Source organism: Culex quinquefasciatus, chromosome 1 (genome assembly GCF_015732765.1).
Source record: "Culex quinquefasciatus strain JHB chromosome 1, VPISU_Cqui_1.0_pri_paternal, whole genome shotgun sequence".
NCBI lineage: Eukaryota > Metazoa > Arthropoda > Insecta > Diptera > Culicidae > Culex > Culex quinquefasciatus.
In genome coordinates, this window is record NC_051861.1 from 43405660 (window position 1) to 43428272 (window position 22613).

Below are 22613 nucleotides of genomic sequence, written 5' to 3' on the forward strand. Positions count from 1 at the left end.
CTGTGTTGGTTTTATTTTGTGAAAGAAAGTCCAAAGCTGAACGTGTCTGAATCCTGCAATTGATGCCAGTCAAAACGGATCGTGATAAACAGATAAATTCACAAATAAATCGCGTAAGTTTTACATTTAAAAAAACACAACGGATCGGGCTTCATAGCGCGAGCCGGAACGTTCCTGGATAAAAGGAATCAAAGTAGAAAGACGTGCAGCCCGAAGATGATCAACGGATGCTTCAACATGTTTTGGATGTGCGACGAGTGTTCGAAGCGGATGAAGGCTGCTCGCTTCCGCACCATAATGGAGAAGGGTGGCGATACAGTCGACAACATGCAGAATGAACAAGACCGCAAAAACTCCTTAGCTGCGGGACCTGATCACCGTGATTGGGAAGAAACAGCTGCTGCTATCCAAGCGCGTTCAACATCAACATCAACAGCCAATAAATCAGGTACGCTAAAACCTAAGTATTCCGAAATGTACCCGTGATTCCGATCCTGTTCCGTTGAAGCCTTTGGTGTTTGGGACGAATGCAAGTATCATTTGCGAGATACAAAGGGGTTTACGACGTGCTGTTGATAAAACGTCAATAACAACACATCATGCCTTAACGCAAATTGGAATGTTATGATGGTGTAGGACCCACGATTTAGTGCCAAGCAACCAGGCAACGATCGGGCCATTCTATAACAGCTGTAGATGTGGTGTTTGACCCTGAGGAAAACAACTTAATGAATATATTGACGTTAACGCTCCTGACAACGTGGCCGTATCACAGGCATTTTGGATAGCCTGCGCTCCTTCGTTAGAGATCAGTAAATTTCTGGATCATGGAAAAAATAACTCCGTCACACGATGCCACCACCTTTGACTACTTTGTCAAGCAAGATGCAGTTTGAGAAGGCGAAATTTTTAAAGAACGTCTCACCCGCATCAGTGCAATGTTTCTGGTTCTTCGGCTACGGACATACCAACAGGCGATGCTCGACGAAGGAGGAGCTCGGTCGTAATTGCTCCAAGGCGCACCCGATCGCCGAAGCCCAAGCCCAGTGGCAAGAACTGCAGCAGAGCGCACTTGCCGGGTAGTGCGATGAGTTTGGTAAACGAAGGATATTCTTCAAAATTGTATGCATTCTAGGTACTTGAAGTTCACATCCGTGTTAGGGATGCACCGAAAAGGTGGCAAATTTTATGCATTCTAGGAACTTTATCTTCCTGTAGATATTAGAGACACGCTCATTTTGCTTGCAAATTCTCTGCATTTTGAAAACATTTTAAACCCTCAAAATGGTTTCGATACTAAAACTATTTTGCCAATGTTAAAATGGAGCATTTTCATTGAGCAGTTTTTGCTTTTTTTCTACCATGAAAGAACTGTCATTTCTACCACTCGAATAATCGTAGCAACCTACGATTAGCTGAGGTGTCGCACACCGTTACAATCAAAGTCTTTCACTCGCTGTCAAATAATTAGACATTTAATTTAACGAATTTAACCAACATTCATATAAAATCCGGAGTTTTTTTAAAAAGGTCCAATAAACCAAATTTTTAGTTTTTGCTTTTTGAGTGTTTTTAAAACCGCCTTGAGTCAGGGGTATTAAAAAACACCCATAAAACAAAAACTGAAAATTTGGTTCATTGAACCTCTTAAAAAAAATCCAGAAATGTACCGTTTCACACCAGCGGCACCGAACTTGAACCGAACTCTTTTTATCTTTATGGTTGGATTTTTTGTTTTGATGGACCTTGAAATTTGATGTTTTATACAACTTTTAATGAACGCTTTCATTTTGGAGATCTCTTTAGTTATTCAGCGATTCCAATTTGGCTCTAATGTGGCATGGAATTTTAGTAATTGGGTACTAAAGCCCTATGTCAATTTTTATGTACAACGGTAAAAAACACCATTAAAAACCATTTCTGATCACTTTTTTTCATTTTAATGCAAAATTTCTTTTTGACAAGACAACATTTTTTCGATGGATCAACTATGGTCCCCTTGGAACGAGCTGTCAAGTAGGAACTTTTCTGTGAAGAAGGACCGCGAGGTTCATTTTTCAAAATTGATTTAATAATCCATTTTAAACTCTTTGTGGTCGTACAAAGGGTCATTGTACTCAGAAAAATAAGCATTATCGCTGTAAACAATAATATCAGCAATCTAAGCTTCATTTTAGGACCCAATTGGGTCATTCTCCGCCAACTCACACAGCAGTTGACCCGACCCCTCTTCGATTTTCGTGAAACTTTGCTCTAAGGGGTAATTTTGGCTCCTGATCACGAATCCGAGGTACATTTTTCGATATTTCGTGATGGTGGGGCGGTACGACCCCTTTCATTTTTCTGGTTTTTTACCAAGACACGTTTTTTAGTGATTTGTAGCTCGCAACCGTGCAGAGATAGAAATTTGGTGTCAAAGGGACTTTTACGTAAAGGGACCATCCATAAACCACGTGGACATTTTTTTGGGAATCTGTTACCCCCCCCCCCCCCTTCGTGGACAATTGTCCATACAAAAAAAATCTTTTTTGTATGGATCGTGGACAATCGCCATACCCCTCCCCCCCCCTGAAGTGTCCACGTGGTTTATGGATGGTCCCAAAATTATACGCCTGATTTGATGGCGTACTCAAAATTCCGAAAAAAAACGTTTTTTTCTTCAAAAAAAGTTAAAAAAAAAATTTAATCAATGCCATTTCCCGTTAATTTGTCAATTGTCAAAAATCGGGAGACATGTCATTTTATGGAAAATTTAATGTACTTTTCGAATCTGAAATAACCCAGAAGGGTCATTTTTTCATTTATAACAAAAATTTTCATTTTAAAATTACGTGTTTTTTCTAACTTTGCAGGGTTACATTTTAGAGTGTAGTGGTGGATATTAGGGTGGTCCAAATTTAAATGTGGCTCAGAATTGTTATTTTGGCGGGATGACGAGATAGCGCTTTGGTGTCTTGAGAAAATTGTAGGGAACACCATTCTGACCAACTTTGCTGAAGGAGACAAAGCTCTATCTTCAAACGGGAAGTTTTTAGAGCCACTTATGTAATTTATGTTGAGGCGTTTGTGGAAAAAATAGTTTTTCGAATTTATTACCTCAGGCTTATGTTGTAGCGAGTTGGTATCTTCTAGACATTTGTAGAGCTTATCAAAACAAACATTTATCTTCCAAAAGAGCGAAAATCGGACCTTTTAAACGAAAGTTATAGCCAACATACGACGAAAAAGACACCATTTTGACATCTAAAATTACACATTTTAGGGTACATTTCCTGAAAATATCTCGGAGGTCTTTTTTGTTTAACTCCTTTAATCTCAATTTGATAATGAGCATTTTTAAATAGTTTTTGACCATAACTTTTGATAGTGTTGACCAAAAATAGTTTTTCTTGAACAAAAATGTTCATTTTGATAAGCTCTACAATTGTCTAGAAGGGCCAAAAAATGTACAAAATGGTGGTTTGTTAAAGAAGATAAAAATTTTAGCTGAAATAATTAAAAAATAACTTTTAATTATTTTTTTACAAAAAGATGCCCTGTTTGACCCTGATCATTTGTCCCCAAGACACCAAAGCTCTAAATCTTAACTTTTGGCCGATTTCAATTTTGTCACGCTGGATTTCGGGTTCGGACCACTGTGCAGTGTTGGATAATTTTGAGTTTTAGCCCTTTTGGAAAAACAAAAATCGAGAATACAAGAATGGGATTTAGGTAGAGTTATTAGAGTGTTAAAATTTCGATGCCTCTCCCTGTTGGTATTTCGGATACTGTTTCAGCATGAGCAACAACAAGTAAACCCCATTTATGTATTATTTTCAATTTATATTCTCTAGTAGCTACTGCTTCAACTTTACTCTCTGTTTTTCTTTCTTTTTCTTGTTTTTACGTTTTTTCCCTTCGCCTCTCTCTCTCTCTCTAAAGTACGTTTCTCCACCAAATAAAACTATGAGCGTGGGGGGAGGCGAATTCAACGCAAGGGGCGGGCAATTAAATCATGCGCGGGTACTTAGTAAAAGTAAAAAAAATAAACAATAAATATACACTTTTGTTCTTGATTGACACCATACTCAGTTCGATTTTGGGGGCTCTCTCTTCGATTAAGTTTAAGTTGCTCGTTTGTAGTTTTCTACTGTGTAGGATTGTTTTGTAATTAGGCTCAATAAATAGTGTGTTTGTGTGTGTATTAGTTAGGGGGGTTTGGAGGAGCTTTCCTACAGTCCAAAAGATGCTTGCTTGAGTGAGAGAAAAAGATAATCCTCGTGGCGTACAAAATAGGTACACCGTTAAACTAGCTTTGACCTTCTCTTTTAAACCTAAATAAAACGACGAAGACTAGAGAATTGTTGAACCGATTGGTTTTTTTTTTTTTATATTATAAAGATTATACACAGAGTTTTCAAAAGGTTTTTGCAAGTGTGAATGTCATTTGTTTTGTTTGTTTGTTCATAAAATTTCCTGTTTTGTTCACGTCAAGTGTTACTTTACTCATTATTTTTTGTTGTTTTGCTTTGTTTGCTTGTTTAGTTTTATATATGTTGTATAGTATATATGTGTAACTAATATAGATGTTTCCTTTTAGCGGAATCTAACCTTTTTTAAAATTAAATGCTTTCCCTTTTTTTGCTTTTGCTCGTTTCATTGTGTGTGTTTTGCTTGTAAAATATGCTTTTCCTGTTTTTTTTTTGCTGTGTTTACCATTCATTTACATTTTGCGTAAGTTTTTTTTTTTTTTTGCTTTTGCTTCGATTGCTTTACAGCACACAACGATACCTTGCTTTGATACATTTTAGTTTGCAGATGCTGCGATTTTTTTGTCTGTTTTAATCAGTTTTCTGAGTGTAATATTCTCTTCATGTTTGAGTACTATTGTGTGCAGCTACACGGCTATACCTATGTGAGAAGTATTTGTTTTTTAAGGCGCGTGCATAACAACGCGCTGTAGGTGAGTTTCATACTTTGGGAAAACAATAATTGTTACCGTTTCTCCAATTTGGCTGTTGTTGATTCTTGTTTAGATCTCGCGGTAGCGTGAGAAAGATAATAAAGGTGAAAATTACATATTGTAAGAGTGAAGAGTGGGCAACAGTGAACAATTTATGATTATTGTTATTTTTTCTGATTTGCTTGTTTGTTTGTTTTTAGTCGCTTAAACTGTTTTCTTTTTAAAAAGTAAATATGAAAGGAATGTTTACACAACTTAATTTTGTTAAGCTTCAAAAGTTGACCGATGTTGCACACTTTCCACTCGTACGAAACCAAATCAAATTTGGAAAGCTTTATTAGAAACCTAATTTTAATCACAATTTTAGTTTTTTTTAAACCTAAAGAAACAATGAACACAAAAAAAATCTGGACGATGGCACCTTCAACAAAAACTTTACACAAACAAAAAAAAACTAAAGAAACCAACAAATAAACCAAACGAACTCAACTCAACTACGCTCACCGAGACCATTTTTTTTTGTAGATTTTTAACGCTATTCTACAGAGCTTTCAGGGTGTGTGTGCGTGTAGTAATAATTTTGGTGCATATTATTTTGTTTATCCCTTTCTAATGTTCCTCAACTTTCTAGTGAGAATTACTACACACTATCGCTGATTAAACTCTGCTGCTTTCCCGGTTATGGTTAGAAATATATATAAATAAGAGGTTTTAAATGCTCGCTCTTTGTTGTTCGTTTTTTTTTCAATTACGGCACGTTTTTTTTTTGTTCACTTTCTGGCCACGATAAAAAAAATACTTTTCCAAAGAAAAAAAACTCGGTAAAGTTTTGACGAAAAAACCTAAAAAATCACACGTTTGCAACATTGCATTCTCATCTAAAAAAAAAACGAATGGAATATGAGTGGAAAATATTAGCGCTTAAGTCCCTGCTATACTCTCTCTTTCTCTCGTTCCGCCCTACATCTGGCTCTCCTTCCGCCACTGGAACGTGCCGGATTTGACGCCGATGCTGGACGAGCCCTGCCCGGAGCTGCCACCGCTGCTGCTCAGCATGTTGTTGGTGCGCCGAATCAGCTGTGCCGCGGAGTCAATTCGGTTGCGGATCAACCGCATGGCCGGGTTGGTGGCGATGCCGCTGCGTTTGGAGGATTTGCTGGGGGAAAAGAAGGAGTATGCAGATTAGAATAGGGGAAATATACCCATTATAAGCCTAATAAGCGGTCGTATTTGAATGACGCTGGATAATCTGGAGTGTTCCTTGAAATTGACTAAAACCAAGTACACCAACGAGTAGAGCATTTTCATTTTTACTAAAAGTTTTTCTTTCTTTTACAAGCATTTAAAAAAATATTTTCCATTGCATTGGGCCACGCACTTTTTTCCATTTTCAGCTTAGTTCTTTTTTCTAGCGCTCTTTTGGGTCTGCTTAGTGCTGCCAAAATTGAAATTTCAAGCGAACACTCATAAAAAGTAGCATTTATTTATAGAGAAAGTTTCCTGGCATCACTGGCTTACTCCAACAGCCGCTTCTCGCACGAGTTTCTTCAGCCTTCGATTGGAATGGGTCGTCAAAAGTCAAACGTCAAAAGACTTGGCGCGTTTGGTTTTTGCCTTCCTCACCTCACTGAGGCAAGGCTATAAAATCACTCGAAAATTGAACTTCTTAAATATACCTTCTAGATATACCTTCACGTATACCTATCGACTCAGAATCAAATTCTGAACAAATGTCTGTGGGGATGTGTGTAGACATGATTTTTTCCACATGATTTTGTCAGAACTGGCTTAACCGATTTTGGCCGGGTCAGCCTTATTCGATTCGTTTTGAGGTCCCTATTAAAATTTATTCTGTTTAGTAAAGTATTTAAAAAGTTATGCTAAGAAACAGATTTTTGTATCTACAAAAAAGGGTGATTTTTTTTGCATAACCTCAAAAGTCCGGGTCTTTTTTTTACGTGCAAGATGTTTTCTGGAAAAGTCTGTATTAGGGATATATTTTTTCATAAACTTATTTTCATTATTACTTTGTAAATGTGAGAGTGGCAGTGCGTGGCCGAATGGTTACGCTGTCCGCTTTGTAAGCGGATGATTCTGGGTTCGATTTCCATCTGCTGCAACCTTCCATCGGATGAGGAAGTAAAATGTCGGTCCCGGCCTTGGTTGTTGTTAGGCTGTTAAGTCATTCCAAGTGTAGGAGTCGTCTCCATGCCATAAGTACAAACAACACACCAAACCAAACCTACTCCGGTGGAATCGCTGGCGGCGGTTGGACTCGCAATCCAAAGGTCGTCAGTTCAAACACTGGGGTAGAAGGTTCCTTGGAGTAGAAAGAGGTTTGGGTGCTCTCCCCATTCAAGCCTTCGGACTCCTAGGTTCGAGCAGAAACTTGCAATAGAAACCACAAAAGACCCGGAGTCGTTAATGTGGATGGTTTGATTTTTTTTTTTTTTTTTTTTGTAAATGTGAGGAAGGCACCAACCACCTTGGTGGATTAAGAAACGTTTTTTTATGGCGCTTGCTCATTATTCATATGTTTCGAGATTATTTTTCAAGTGAGTGACTAACTAATGTTCAATAGAACATGTTGCCGATAGTTGGAAGCAATTTCATATCTTAAGCGCTTTGAAAACGTTGGCGCAAGTGAAAAGATATTCATGGTTAATCTTTTTGGCCAGTAAGTGGCATACATTTGCGTGCTTACTCGAGGCGGTACTGTTGCTGGTAAGTTTATAGCCTAAATAGTATTTAACAGTCAAGAACCGAAGAAAAAAATTTCCCTGTACAACCCGAAGCCTGCGAAATGCGTTACAGTAAATTTTCGCAGGCTTGGGAAATATGCAAAATAGCACCAAACTTCAATGTTTTATAGTGTTTTGGAATCGTCAGAATGTCTACTTTAAGGAAAAAATATGCAAATAAGTGGATTTTTGGGCGGGGCTCGGGGAGGAGGGGGTGAACGAAAAAATATCCGAGCAAAATGCGTTACAGTAAATTTGTAAAATTTATATCTTATGCAAAACATGACCAAAACTCAAAGTTTTATAGTGCTTTGGAAAGGTCTTTACATGAACTTTATGTTAAAAATATAAAAAGACTACGTTTTCCATAAAGTTTTACTAAAAAAGTTAAGTAAACATTTATTGTTCTATATACTAATATCAGTAAGAGAATAAAAACGTGACTTTTCATTAGAAACATAATCATGCGACATATCTAACTTCTCCAAATTTCATGAATAGTCATTCTGCAACAAAATTGAACCGATTCAGCAGAACCGGTTCACCCAACCGGTTCAATAGTTGTACCGGTTGAACATTTCTGGCACAAAATGTATCATGCGACATGTCTAACTCTTTCAAATTGCCTGAAAAGTCATTCTGTAGCAAAATTGAACCGATTCAGCTGAACCGGTTCATCCAACCGGTTCGATAGTTGTACCGGTTGAACATTTCTGGCACAAAATGTAGCATGCGACATATCTAACTCTTTCAAATTGCCTGAAAAGTCATTTTGTAACCAAATTGAACCGATTCAGTTGAACCGGTTCATCCAACCGGTTCGATAGTTGTACCGGTTGAACATTTCTGGCACAAAATGTAGAATACGACATATCTAACTCTTTCAAATTGCCTGAAAAGTCATTTTGTAACAAAATTGAACCGATTCAGCTGAACCGGTTCATCCAACCGGTTCAATAGTTGTACCGGTTGAACATTTCTGGCACAAAATGTAGCATGCAACATATCTAACTCTTTCAAATTGCCTGAAAAGTCATTCTGTAACAAAATTGAACCAATTCAGCTGAACCGGTTCATCCAGCCGGTTCGATAGTTGTACCGGTTGAACATTTCTGGCACAACAAGTATCATGCGACATATCTAACTCTTTCAAATTGCCTGAAAAGTCATTCTGTAACAAAATTGAACCGATTCGGCTGAACCGGTTCATCTTACCGGTTGAAAAGTTATGCTTCTTTAAATTCTTTAATTTTTTTAAATTCTTTATATTCTCTAAATTCTTAAAATTCTTAAAATTCTTAAAATTCTTAAAATTCTTAAAATTCTTAAAATACTTAAAATTCTTAAAATTCATAAAATTCTTAAAATTCTTTAAATTTTTTAAATTCTTAAAATTCTTAAAATTCTTAAAATTCATAAAATTCTTAAAATTTTTAAAATTCTTTAAATTCTTTAAATTCTTTAAATTCTTTAAATTCTTTAAATTCTTTAAAATCTTTAAATTCTTTAAATTCTTTAAATTCTTTAAATTCTTTAAATTCTTTAAATTCTTTAAATTCTTTAAATTCTTTAAATTCTTTAAATTCTTTAAATTCTTTAAATTCTTTAAATTCTTTAAATTCTTTAAATTCTTTAAATTCTTTAAATTCTTTAAATTCTTTAAATTCTTTAAATTCTTTAAATTCTTTAAATTCTTTGAATTCTTTAAATTCTTTGAATTCTTGAAATTCTTGAAATTCTTTAAATTCTTTAAATTCTTTAAATTCTTTAAATTCTTTAAATTCTTTAAATTCTTTAAATTCTTTAAATTCTTTAAATTCTTTGAATTCTTTAAATTCTTTGAATTCTTGAAATTCTTGAAATTCTTTAAATTCTTTAAATTTTTTAAATTCTTTAAAGATTTTAAATTCTTTAAATTCTTGAAATTCTTTAAATTCTTGAAATTCTTGAAATTCTTGAAATTCTTGAAATTCTTGAAATTCTTGAAATTCTTGAAATTCTTTAAATTCTTTAAATTCTTTAAATTCTTTAAATTCTTTAAATTCTTTAAATTCTTTCAATTCTTTAAATTCTTTAAATTCTTTAAATTCTTTAAATTCTTTAAATTCTTTAAAATCTTGAAATTCTTTAAATTCTTTAAATTCTTTAAATTCTTTAATTCTTTAAATTCTTTAAATTCTTTCAATTCTTTAAATTCTTTAATTCTTTAAATTCTTTAAATTCTTCAAATTCTTTAAATTCTTTAAATTCTTTAAACTCTTTAAATTCTTTAAATTCTTTAAATTCTTGATTTTTTTTTTAAATTCTTTAAATTCTTTAAGAATTTAGAGAATATAAAGAATTTAAAAAAATTAAAGAATTTAAGGAAGCATAACTTTTCAACCGGTTAGATGAACCGGTTCAGCTGAATCGGTGACAGAATGACTTTTCAGGCAATTTGAAAGAGTTAGATATGTCGCATGCTACATTTTGTGCCAGAAATCTTCAACGGGTACAACTATCGAACCGGTTGGATGAACCGGTTCTGCTGAATCGGTTCAATTTTGTTACAGAATGACTTTTCAGGCAATTTGAAAGAGTTAGACATGTCACATGATTCATTTTGTGCCAGAAATGTTCAACCGGTACAACTATTGAACCGGTTGGGTGAACCGGTTAAACTGAATCGGTTCAATTTTGTTACAGAATGACTTTTCAGGCAATTTGAAAGAGTTAGACATGTCACATAATACATTTTGTGCCAGAAATGTTCAACCGGTACAACTATTGAACCGGTTGGGTGAACCGGTTCAGTTGAATCGGTTCAATTTTGTTACAGAATGACTTTTCAGGCAATTTGAAAGAGTTAGACATGTCGCATGCTACATTTTGTGCCAGAAATGTTCAACCGGTACAACTATCGAACCGGTTGGATGAACCGGTTCAGCTGAATCGGTTCAATTTTGCTACAGAATGACTTTTCAGGCAATTTGAAAGAGTTAGATATGTCGCATGCTACATTTTGTGCCAGAAATGTTCAACCGGTACAACTATTGAACCGGTTGGATGAACCGGTTCAGCTGAATCGGTTCAATTTTGCTACAGAATGACTTTTCAGGCAATTTGAAAGAGTTAGATATGTCGCATGCTACATTTTGTGCCAGAAATGTTCAACCGGTACAACTATCGAACCGGTTGGATGAACCGGTTCAGCTGAATCGGTTCAATTTTGCTACAGAATGACTTTTCAGGCAATTTGAAAGAGTTAGACATGTCGCATGATACATTTTGTGCCAGAAATGTTCAACCGGTACAACTATTGAACCGGTTGGGTGAACCGGTTCAGCTGAATCGGTTCAATTTTGTTGCAGAATGACTATTCATGAAATTTGGAGAAGTTAGATATGTCGCATGATTATGTTTCTAATGAAAAGTCATGTTTTTATTCTCTTACTGATATTAGTATATAGAACAATAAATGTTTACTTAACTTTTTTAGTAAAACTTTATGGAAAACGTAGTCTTTTTATATTTTTAACATAAAGTTCATGTAAAGACCTTTCCAAAGCACTATAAAACTTTGAGTTTTGGTCATGTTTTGCATAAGATAAATTTTACAAATTTACTGTAACGCATTTTGCTCGGATATTTTTTCGTTCACCCCCTCCTCCCCGAGCCCCACCCAAAAATCCACTAATTTGCATATTTTTTCCTAAAAATAGACATTCTGACGATTCCAAAACACTATAAAACATTGAAGTTTGGTGCTATTTTGCATATTTCCCAAGCCTGCGAAAATTTACTGTAACGCATTTTGCAGGCTTCGGGTTTTGACTGTTAATCGAGCATCAAACTCTCCATATAACGAAGATAGATTTTTGATTAGAAAGGGTATATTTCCCCTATTTGTCAGGGCCCAAAAATGAACGAGTGACAGAGGCAAAGTTTTTGTATTAGATTTTTTTCAACGGTTTTTTTTTTAAATATTATCTGACAATGTTCTTTGTCGTACTGGTCATGTTTGCAACATAACCATCAAAACCTTTTTTGTAGATTTCTTCAAAGTTTCATGCCATTTCAATTATATCTACGATTATACTGATGTTGAAAATATTGGGACCATTCATGCACCACGTGGGCACTGATGTGATCACCCTAAAGCACGGATCGACAGATCATCGACTGATTGCGCTCACTAGTACTATGAAACTTGTAAAACAAGAGGAAATAAATAACGAGTATCGACTGGCTCGTTCACTTTACTTATAACCAGCAAACCTAAAGCATCGTCTACTCACTCACTCTGACCCCGTCTTATCTCGGATATATTAGACACTTTTTTGGGAATCTTATTTAAATCCAAATTTATGCAATTCATGAGCTAAATCACAACTTCACCGAAAGGTACAGCCTTCCGCGGATAGACCAACAGAGGGGAAACGCCCAGCAGAACATAGCGCGTGTCAAGTGCGCGAACTGTAGTGGAAACCACACGGCGAATTTCCGTGGCTGTGCCGCCCGGAAAAAGTACACCGAAGAGCTGGACAAGAAAAAGAAGCAGCAGCTGGCGGTGGAGCGGTTCCATCGACCAACACAGCGCTTCCTCCCGGTTGGGGAGGTTTGTAAGCTAGAGTAGCCGCTTCTGGCGGCGGTTCTCCCCCCCGGGACAAGCTGATGTTACCGGTGATGATCTCTTCAAGCTTCCCGAGTGTTTCGCTCTTGCTGGCGAGATGCTAACGCGCTTTCGTGCCTACCGAAACAAGGCAGAATAATTCCAAGCTCTCAGTGAGCTGATAATGAAGTACATCTACAACGGATAAGCTGTCTTGTGCAGCGAAGTTTTTCGACGTCATATAGTCAAACATACTGTGCACCAACTGTTTTTGGCTGAAATTCAGCAAATTCTCAGTTATCTGATATTTGTCACTTTGACAGATGATTTACTGAAATTTCAGCAAAAGAAACGTCAAATTATTTTGGTGAAAATTCAGTAATTTCCTTGTGGCAGTTTAACAGATCATTTGCTGAAGATTCAGCAATCATTGCTGGTATATCAGTTATCAAAATTTGATTTTGCTTGTCATTAAAATACTGTTATTAATTAATTTATTTCATCAATCGTCCAAACCTAAAAAAAACAGGTGGTAGGCATCGAGGCATTTGTTATTAACATTTTTCTTACCTTTGTTTCTAAAGATCACAATACAAAATTAAAAAAAAGCAACACATTTGAAAGAGAACTTTCTCTCGGCAGCATCCAAACAATAAGTCAGAAGTGACATTTCAGTTTGACAGGTATGCAGTTACTGATTTTTCAGTAATGTTTTTTTTTTGTTACAGAATTTCAGAATTTCACATGTGATGATTACTGAATTGCATTCAGTTATTTATTTTACTGAAATGGCAACCCAAAATTTGCTGTTTGATTTAGTTTCTATTTCTATCTTTTTCCTTAGCTATTCTCGAAGGTTTTTATTTTCAATTTTCCTTCTCTTGCCAAATCCATTGTTATAATATACAAATACATCATAATGAACTATAGTACAAATCATAGTTGAAAGGAACTCCAAAACTCTAGTAGGAAATACAAAATTGTGCATTGGTTATTTACTAGTACAATAAATTGAGTTGAATTGAATTGAAAATTTAACGACTCAATAATTCAAAAAAATAGGAATTTGGGAAAAAATAACAAAGGTCCAAATTTTCGGTTCATAGATCAGAAATCACTCACTCATCGCCGAACGAATCATTGTCGACTGGAGCGCACAACCATTCACGAGCGAACACGACTCGCTAGCTGCCAGCAATACAAATACTTCTTTGCCTGCTCCGTCCGTCGACCTGAGTCAGAGAGGGGAGAATAGGTCCATTCCAGTACCGCAGAATTTTGAAATTCTGCACAGATTCTGCGGCAGAGCGTTCCTGTACTTTTCAGCACCAAAAGTCACTCTTCTCTCAGAAAAAAAAACTTTTGCAAAGATAGAGAAGCAGGAGTAGCAAAACAGTTCTTGTACTTTACTGTAGGTAGCATTTTCTCTTTTTGTTTTATCAACAAAATTGCGAAGTATTCTTAATAATAATAATTTACGGCAATTTATTAAATGATCAAATCAAAACCGATCGCAGACTATTTTGAGTCAGCTATGAGCGACATAGCGCAATCGGTCTCTTTGAGCCATTCGCTGTACCATCCGATTGAGTGAGAGGGAGAGCGAGAATAGAGTATTCAGTAGCGATTGCGGAAGTGAAAAAACGGTAAGAACGGATCAGAGCAGTTCGGCATCGCGTTCGATTTGTGCTCGCGAGTGAAAAGGTCTGTTTGAGCATTCCAGGACCCTTGAGCTGAAATACTCGATTATCCTAAATCATCTCCCAAATATTTTAAGAATTTAAGGCATATGTGGAAATACGATGTCATTTCCCAGAGGGTTTAACTTTTCCAATTCAATTTAAAATTCAAAGCGTATTTCCGTAAACCATCATCAACACTCACCCGCTCTGCTGCGGCTCCTTCTGGTTATTCCCCAGGATGATCCGCATGTGCGTGTCCCGCGCAAAGTGATTATCCGGCGGGTGCATAATCGTACTGTTGTTCGACAGGCTAATGTTCATCTCCTCAAACTGCTTGCCGAGCAGTGCCAGCGACGACGGCGGCTGGTTCTGGCCCGGCGAGCTAATGTCACTGCTGGGCGAGTGGGGCGGCGTCGCGTACAGTGGCGACATACACCCCAGATCGAACAGGTCCGCATCGTTGGGGTTCATCCGCATGCTGGACGCCGCTGCAAACGAATTGGAAAGAGGGAGGTCAGTGTTGGCAACTGAAGAGATTGAAGACGACTTACCACCATTCGAGGAGTGCATTTCTTCAACATTGGGCAGCATTTGAGAGTGCTTTTTGGTGCCGCCGTACTTGCTACCGCCGGTACTGCCACCGGTGCTGCTTCCCATCTGCTGGTGTTGTTGGTGCTGCAGCTGCTGCTGGTGGTGGTGCTGCTGCACGATGTGATGCGACTTGGAGTTGTGATGCCGGGAGTGCTTCTGCAGCTGCTGCGTAAAAGACATTGGCGCTTGCTAGAAAAAAAAACGACGATGAGAATTGGCGACTACGTTGACGTCAGTGCTAAGAGCAGAACCCACCTCATTACTGCTACCGGTGGACTGACTAGAGATGACACTTTTTCGCTTCTGCAAACTGCTGTTGTCGGACTGCATCGTGTTTTCGTAAAAGTTGCTGTTCTGGGTGCCGCCAATGGCCGCCGTGGACGCCGACGACACGTTCAGCGAGCTGCTCGGCATCAGGAGGCTTGGGTTGGGGAAGGGCCCGGACGGGGACGGGTTGTGGATCGAGGACGTCGGCGGCAACTCGTCCGGCGATTTGAGGTTCAACCCCTGGTGCAGCATCTTACCACCGTCGAGATCGTCTGAAAGAAGGAGATATTTGTTAGTTGGAAGGAACGAGACCCACAGCAGTTGCCAACTCACTTTTGGTATAGTTCTCCAGTATCCGGAGCACGTTGTTACGGTTGGATTTGGCGGCCAGCTTGATTGGGGTGCGACCGCAGTGGTCCGACTTGTACGGATTGGCACCGTACTTGAGCAGATACGTGACGCACTTTTCATGACCTTCCTGGGCGGAAATTCCCAGCGCGGTCGCTCCCTGTTTGCACGCGTGATCCGGAATCGCTCCGTAGTACAGCAGCAGCTGCATTACTTCGTGGTTGCCCTGCCAGGCACAGGAGTGCAGGGGTGTGCGCGACTCCAGGTCCATAGCGTTTACGTCGGCGTTACCTGAAAGAGTTCCACAAATTAAAATTAAACGATAAAAGTTTCAAAGTTCAACAACCTACCCAACGTAATCAACAGCTTTACCATTTCGGCGTGACCCTGCCAGGAGGCCACGTGCAAAGCAGACCGTCCCTCACTGTCCGGAACGTTCACATCCACGTTTGAGTATTCCAGCAGGAACTTAACAACCTTGAGTTTATTCTCCAGTGCTAAAATGTACAGCGTGGTGCGCGAATCGGCGTCCTTCGAGTTGACATCGCAGCCGTACTTGAGCAGCGTCTGGACGCACTCGAAGTGACCCTCAAGGCAGGCCAACCGGAACGCAGTCTTGCCGTCGTGAGCCCGCTGATCGATACACGCTCGGTGTACGTTCAGGATCGCTTCAATAACCGCGTTATGACCTTCCTGAGAGGCCAGATGAAGCGCGGCCTTGCCCTCATTGTCACACTCGTCAATCTTCGCTCCGGACTCCAAAAGCTGAATGCAAATGTCCGCGTAGCCCTCGAAAGCCGCGTAATGAAGTGGCGTCCAGCCAGCGTTGTCACGATGAGTCTCATCCAAGCCACGATCCAACAGCTGACGCACCGTTTCCAGGTTACCCTGCGCTGCGGCCACACTCAACACGGTTCGACCTTCCGAATCCATGCAGTCGATGCCACAGCCCCAGAACAGCAACAGCTTCACCACGTTGGCATGTCCCGAAGTGCACGCCGCCCACAGCGGAGTCCTTCCCATGTGATCAGCCATGTCCGGATCGGCACCGTTCTCCAGCAGCAACTCACAAATCTCCGAGTTACCCTCAAAAGAACTCACCAACAGCGGTGACATTCCCTCGTTATCCGTCTGGTCCGTGTTCGCCCCGTACTCCAACAGCGTAGAAATGACCTTACTATATCCAGAACTTCCACACAACGCCGCCACACAAAGCGCATTCCTACCGTCCAAATCCGTATGATTCACATCCGCTCCGCTCTCCAGCAAAATCTCCACAATATCGTAATGCCCCATATAGGAAGCGGCAATCAACGAGGTTCTGCCCTGCTTATCAATCGAATTCACGTTCGCCCCAGCCTCGATCAAGATCTTCACAATGTCTTCGTTGCCACTCCACGCCGCCGCCCGCAACGCCGTCCTGCCCTCCTTATCCGCTCGATCAATCGCACAACTCCCACTTTCGATCAACAGTTTCACCACGTCCGTATGACCTCCCCAAGACGCAGACCTCAGCGGAGTCCACCCATCCCGGTCCGCGTGATTCACGTCAATCTTCCTGAACCGACCCGTCCCATCGTTCAACGGCTGCCGGTCCTGCAGCAGCAGCTTCACAATCTCAATGTGTCCATTCCGCGCGGCAATGTTCAGCGCCGTCTGCCCGTTCAAATCCTCAATCTCCAAATCGATCGGATCCTTGCACGCGTTCAGCGCCCTCTCCAGCAGCATGTGATTGCCCTCGTTCGCCAAGATGTGAATCAACGCCTTTCCCTTGTGCATCTCCGCGTCAAACATATCGTACTGCACGCGATCGTTCTGGATGTCCGACTTGGAATCGCCGATCGCGCTGCCCCCATCGCCCGCAACTCCCACACTTTCGCATTGATCCACCTCGTGGACGTCGTAGCGATCGACCAGCGCCGAAGGTGTTGGCTGCAGCTGGTCCAGGTTGATCGACTTTTGAAGCTCCTGCTGGCAGCTTTTTTCGCTGGAGATTAGCAGCTCTGCGAGCTCGGAGTCGATGTTCTGCGAGCGGTCGGATAGCACGGGCGAGTTGATGGCGGACGATTCGCACGAGAGGACCGTGTCCGCGTTGTTGATGCCGGTTTCGATGAGCAGTTTAAGGACTTTGCAGTCGGTCGGGAGGTTTGGTTTGAAGAAATCGTTCAGGAAGCCGTTGAACTCTTCGTTGAGTTCGGCGTTCAGGTAGCGCTCGAGCATGAGTCGGGTTTTGCAGGCCAGATTTACGTCGTTTTTGCACTCGTCCTCGCAGAGTGCGCAACAGTTGAGGAGGTTCGTGTAGAAGCAGTCGCTTAGGTTGGATTTGGTTTCCAGCAGGATCAGGAGCAGATCGAGATTGATGTGCTTGTTGGTGAGATATTCACCGGTTTTGATCAGGTGGTACAGATACAGGCGTAGCTTGTTTGGGCAGAGCTGGTCCGCGACCATGGTGTAGTACATGGACACCATGACGTGGCCTTCGTTGAGATCACACAGAAACTTTTTGGTGGAGAACTTTACGTCGATGAGCCAGTCGCAGAACGAGTTGTGGAAGATTTTCAGGGCGCCCGGATTCCGGGGACTGTACTCGATGATGTTGCGCATGAGATCGAGCCGCTTCTCGAACTCGTCCATCTCCAGCGAGTAGTTGTGGGTGCGTAAGCAGTTGTAAAGAAAGTATTTGTCCACGTAGTTGTTACACACGAGCAGGACGTTCAGCATGGGCCGTATTTTGTTGTATTGCTTCTTGTTGAAGGACTTTTGACAAATGTACAGGTACAAACCGTTGAGGGTGCACGGAATCAGCTTGATTTCGCGGAATGTGAAAAAGTTTTCCTTGATGCCGGTCAGCACCTTGTGCAGGTAGAGCAGACATCCGTTGGACTTGATGTAGAGCTGGTTCAAGCTTTCGATTATATCTTTGGTAAGATTGATGCCACGAAAATCCGTGTTCAGTCTGTTTATAATGTACTGCTGCACGTCTTTAACAACATGGCTCTTACGCAAGTCGTCGAGCGTGAGCTTTTTGTAGCCCGTAAACAGCTTTGTAATGTTTTTGTTCTGCTTCTTCGCGGTACAAACCATAAACAACCACTTGGGCATCAGGTGAATGTGGTTCGACAGAAGTTCGGCAATGTTTCGACTCTTGGTCACCTGCTTGCCCTTGAGCGTCGAGATCAGATTCCCGTCCTGGATGTAGTTCTCATCGATCGAGTCAATCAGCAACAGGAGCGCACTCTTCGGCGGACTCAGCTCCAACAGTGGGAACAAAATCGCCTTCTTGAAGCAATCGTCCGGATTCTTCTCAATGCTGTCCACCGTGATGGACTCGAAAATGTCCGGATTGCTCAGCAGCATCTCGTAGTACCCGTCGGCAATGACCTGCCGACAATTCTTCGACTTTGGTAGCGGCGGTGGAATCGATGCTGTTTCCGACGGCGGTGCCACCTCCTCCTGCTCGGGAGATTCCTCCTTTGGCGGCGTCGCCGCCACTGGTTCCTCAATTTTCTCCGTCACGTCCTCGTTAATCTCCTGCGCAATATCTTCGTCCAGCTTCATGTCGGAAATGTCCGCGATACCTTCGCCTGCCCCGTCCAAAATTTCCTCCTCTTCCGGCTCAACCTTCCCACCGTCTTCTTCCTGTGGCGAACTCGCAAGACTCTTCGCTGGCGAACGAATCTTGCTCCCAATCGCGACCGGAATTTTCGAACCCCTCTTGCCGGGACTCCCACCGGCCTTGTCCCGCTGCTCTCCGGTCTTTTGCAGCGGCGGATGTGTCGTATACGGATACGCCGGCGCCTCCTTGTCGCGGCTCAAACTTTCCACCGGCTCGGACTGCTGGCGGCAGACCTTCTTCTTGGAGCAAAACTCCGCAACGCGCTCGTTGAGCTTAATCTCCGACAGGATCACGTCTTCGAGCTCCTTGTCAAAGTCGGTGTCTTTTGTCTGGTCCGCTTCGGGCAGGGCCTCGTTGCTGCTAATGTCCTGGGGAGGGTGTTCTTGCTTGGCGGTTTCCACCGCTGCTTCGGTGAGATCGTTCGAAGTGGTGCTCGTGTTGTGGGCTGTCGTTGGGTTGATGCCACCCACGAAGCTCGAGTGGCTTAGGATTTGCAAGATGATGCTGCGGATGAACATGCTGAGACTGTGGCACTCTGGGTTTTGGGAGTTTACAAAGTAGCAGGCGAGCAACCGGCGGTTGAGCATTCCTTTCGTGCCGGAGGTGCCGTCGATGATGTCGTTGCAGATCGAGGTTTTGCCGGAACCGTTGGAGCCGAGCACGAGGTAGCCCAGCGAAGGCAGATCGAGGCCCCGGTTCGGAGCTTGATGGGTGGAGGTTGCCCGCGGGAAGAATCCCGAACTGGACGCCACACATTCGGCACCTTCCAGGGGTGGCACCGGGATGGGTTTCTTCGAGGCACGCTGCTCCAAACACATGGCGATCTTCTTGAGGACCCACTCTCGATTGAGGTAGGCGTGGACCGCCGAGGACGGTCCGAGGGACAGCTCCTGCGGTCTGCCGTTCTGCATTAGGCTGGAAGTTTTTCCGTTGATTAGAGCTGGTGGAGGTTTCTGCTCGCCGAGAGGTCCGTCCAGATCTAGCTGTTCGTTGTCCTCCTGACTTCGTTCGGTTGACCGATGCCGGTGCAGGTTGGTGAGCATCTCTAGCTTTTCGTTACACTTGGCCTCCAGCTCGTCGAGCGACTCGTTCACGTCCAGATCCAGGTTCTTGTCCTCGTCTTCATTCGCAAGGGTTTTGTACCCCAGCAACGACTGATCGATACCTTCCGGATGTCCGGCGCTGCCACCGTTCAACGAATCGTTCAGCACGTTCTGCTGCACCAGATTCGCAAAGTGCTCCTTCCGCGCCAGGTAGGAAAAGTTCGAGCCCTGGTACTCTTTGTGCAGTTCAATTTTCTTGTGCATTTGGCTGGTGTCCTTGAGAAAGTCCCGTATTCGGCGATCCTCCAGCTCGGCGTTGATGATCTTGACGTCTCGCTCGGATGCCGCCTGCGCGGCCGCGGCGCTATTGTTCAGATTGTCATCCACGTTGATGGAGGACACGCGCGTGGGGAGCGGTGGCCGTCCCTTCGGGGTCGCACCCTGCGCTGGCTTTGGTCGTTCGGACTTTTTCAACGGCGTCGCGTACAGACTGTCCTTGCTGTGCAGCGCCAAATTGTTCTGAATTTTGTTATTGTTTTCAACCTGTTGTTGTTGCTGCTGCAGCTGCGGAGGTTGCTGTTGAGCTTGTACGCCCGAGGCACCTCCACCGCCACCACTTGGGCCATCTTCCTCGTCCATGGCAGGGGGGGCCGACGGGGCAAACTCGTCCCCACCTCCGTTGCGCATTCGCTCGTGACACGGCAGATTCTCGTAGATATCGTCGGCGTTCATTTTACCGTTGGCAAGTTTCCCGTTCAGGGCCGACGACATTGCTGCTGGTTCGCCTCTTCTTAATTGATTCTCCAAAATCTGGACCAGTTTGGAACGACGCGCTTAGTCATATTTTCTCGCCACGGACGCCGCCGTCGTCATTAGCCGCCAAAACTGTAGCATGTGTGTGAAACGAAATTTATACTTTCCGCCACAAGTGCCACACTCTCCGCGCAACGAAGAACCCTTTGCTGGCCGAATTATGCGTTAAGCCGTGTTACTTAATTTTTGCTGCTTCTGCTACTGCTGGTGGGTCGTCTCCAAAGAGTCGTCGACGGCACCACTACCGCAAAAGTGTGCGCCCTAAAAATAGAAATAAAAGAGAAGAAGCACTCGATGAGAAACGCGCAAAACTAGAAAGATGCGATGCGATGCGTTGGGCGCGACGAGACGACATTATAGTTTTGTGAAAATTACATCATAATGTGTGTGACTATGGATGAGGTACTAAAGTCGGGCGAACCAACCAACCAACAGTCATGTTCTTTAACTCGCGAGCCATCAATAAAAACCACGGAAAGAAGCACTTCTTCGCTCGTCTAGCAGGACTGATCGATGTGGGCCACTGAATGAGCGGTGGAGGTCTCTTCCCCCCTAAGTGGGAAGTGGAAAAAAGGGGAGCATCGAGAGGATCCACTTGTGGTCGGTCGGTCTACTATACTATTATATGCTATATGATGTATAAACAGCAATGTAGAGTCACAGGCAGCGGCGCAGTCATCGGCACAACGTGGTTAGCACAGCTAAGCATAAAACTGATGATGCGTCCGTCGGCATCGTCATGTGGAGGGACGTTATCGAAGACGATACGACACCACACTTAGCGGTGAGAAGAAGGGTTTAATCGTCGTTTTGAGAGATTTGTTGACGAGCTGGAGGATTTACAGTAAATAATTTCCGGATTTTTTTTTTTCATTTTTTCTTTTCGAAAACTTGCCAGCGAACTGCATTTTCCGCTTGATCTACCAATACACTGCCGTTCTACGCATAATTGTCCCATGTCATTTTTGGACGATTTTGACTTTTTGACATTTTTAAGTTTAGTTTGTCGTATATTTTAAGAAAAACACATAAAATCTTGTACTTTGTTCCGAAACTCATTAAAAACAACACTGAGTCTGTTTGTCCCATCGTTACACTTCTACGCATAATTGTCCCACCAAGTATTTTCATTCACGGAATTATTAGTTTAACGAAGCATTATGTCGTGTTTTCGTATTGTATAGCAAGAGGATCATAAATAAGAGTGATAAACTGCTAACTGGGATGATTAGGGACTTATGGGGTGAATAGGGACCCACGGGACAATTATGCGTGGAAACACAAAGAACGGTCGAAAAATTTCAATCGCGTTTTGCTCAGTTGCTCTTTTTTGAACATGAGACAATTATGCGTTGAACGGCAATGTAGCTCTCAATGCCTCATCTTTTGACCTTCAGAGATAAAAAAAAATCAATCCTAAATATTGAACAAAAAATGAAGAAACTCCGTGCTTTTTTGTCACTTATAATAAAAAAAAAGTTTCAATCTTGACGTGCTATCTTGACACGCCCTGAAAATTGCTGTATAAGTGCGACAACAGGGCCAAAAGGATTTCAGGTAAGAACGTGTTTGACACACGTACAAGCCCTATTACCGTGAACATTTGTAACTCGGGACTTCGGCAACCAAATTCAACCAAACTTCAGTACAATGCACAGAATGGTCAACTAAACAAAACTTGATTGTTATTGTTTACATTTCGTGCTCTAGTTTTTGTTTATTGAAGGTTAAACATTAAAACGCGTTTTTTTTTCAAAACTTCAAAAAGCGTCGTGCGACAAGATAGCACGACAACTTCGAAATGACGTGAGCAGGAAAAACTATTTCTATACTTTTTGCCTTCCTCACCTTACTGAGGAAAGGCTATAAAATCACTCGAAAAATGAACTTGTTAATTTGACCTCGTAGACCCACCTTCACGTATACATATCGACTCAGAATCATGTTCTGAGCAAATGTCTGTGTGGATGTGTGTAGGT

The 22613-nt window shown here is 41.8% G+C and overlaps 1 protein-coding gene across 5 annotated transcripts in view; it reads right to left on the reverse strand.

The window, feature by feature from the left end:
- Positions 1-3797: 3797 nt before the first annotated feature.
- LOC6033723 overlaps positions 3798-22613 on the reverse strand; it is a 37225-nt gene continuing 18409 nt past the window's right edge. For 4 of the 5 annotated variants that reach the window (XM_038249964.1, XM_038249963.1, XM_038249962.1 and 1 more), the window contains 6 exons: positions 15513-20895; positions 15148-15453; positions 14803-15086; positions 14508-14736; positions 14159-14444; positions 3798-6098 (listed from right to left, as the gene is read on the reverse strand). In XM_038249964.1, coding sequence (XP_038105892.1) covers positions 5903-6098; positions 14159-14444; positions 14508-14736; positions 14803-15086; positions 15148-15453; positions 15513-20592 — 6381 coding nt within the window. In that variant the 5' untranslated portion in view covers positions 20593-20895 and the 3' untranslated portion in view covers positions 3798-5902. The remainder of the gene's footprint in view (positions 6099-14158; positions 14445-14507; positions 14737-14802; positions 15087-15147; positions 15454-15512; positions 20896-22613) is intronic. The other variant, XM_038249965.1, reaches the window with a different exon arrangement.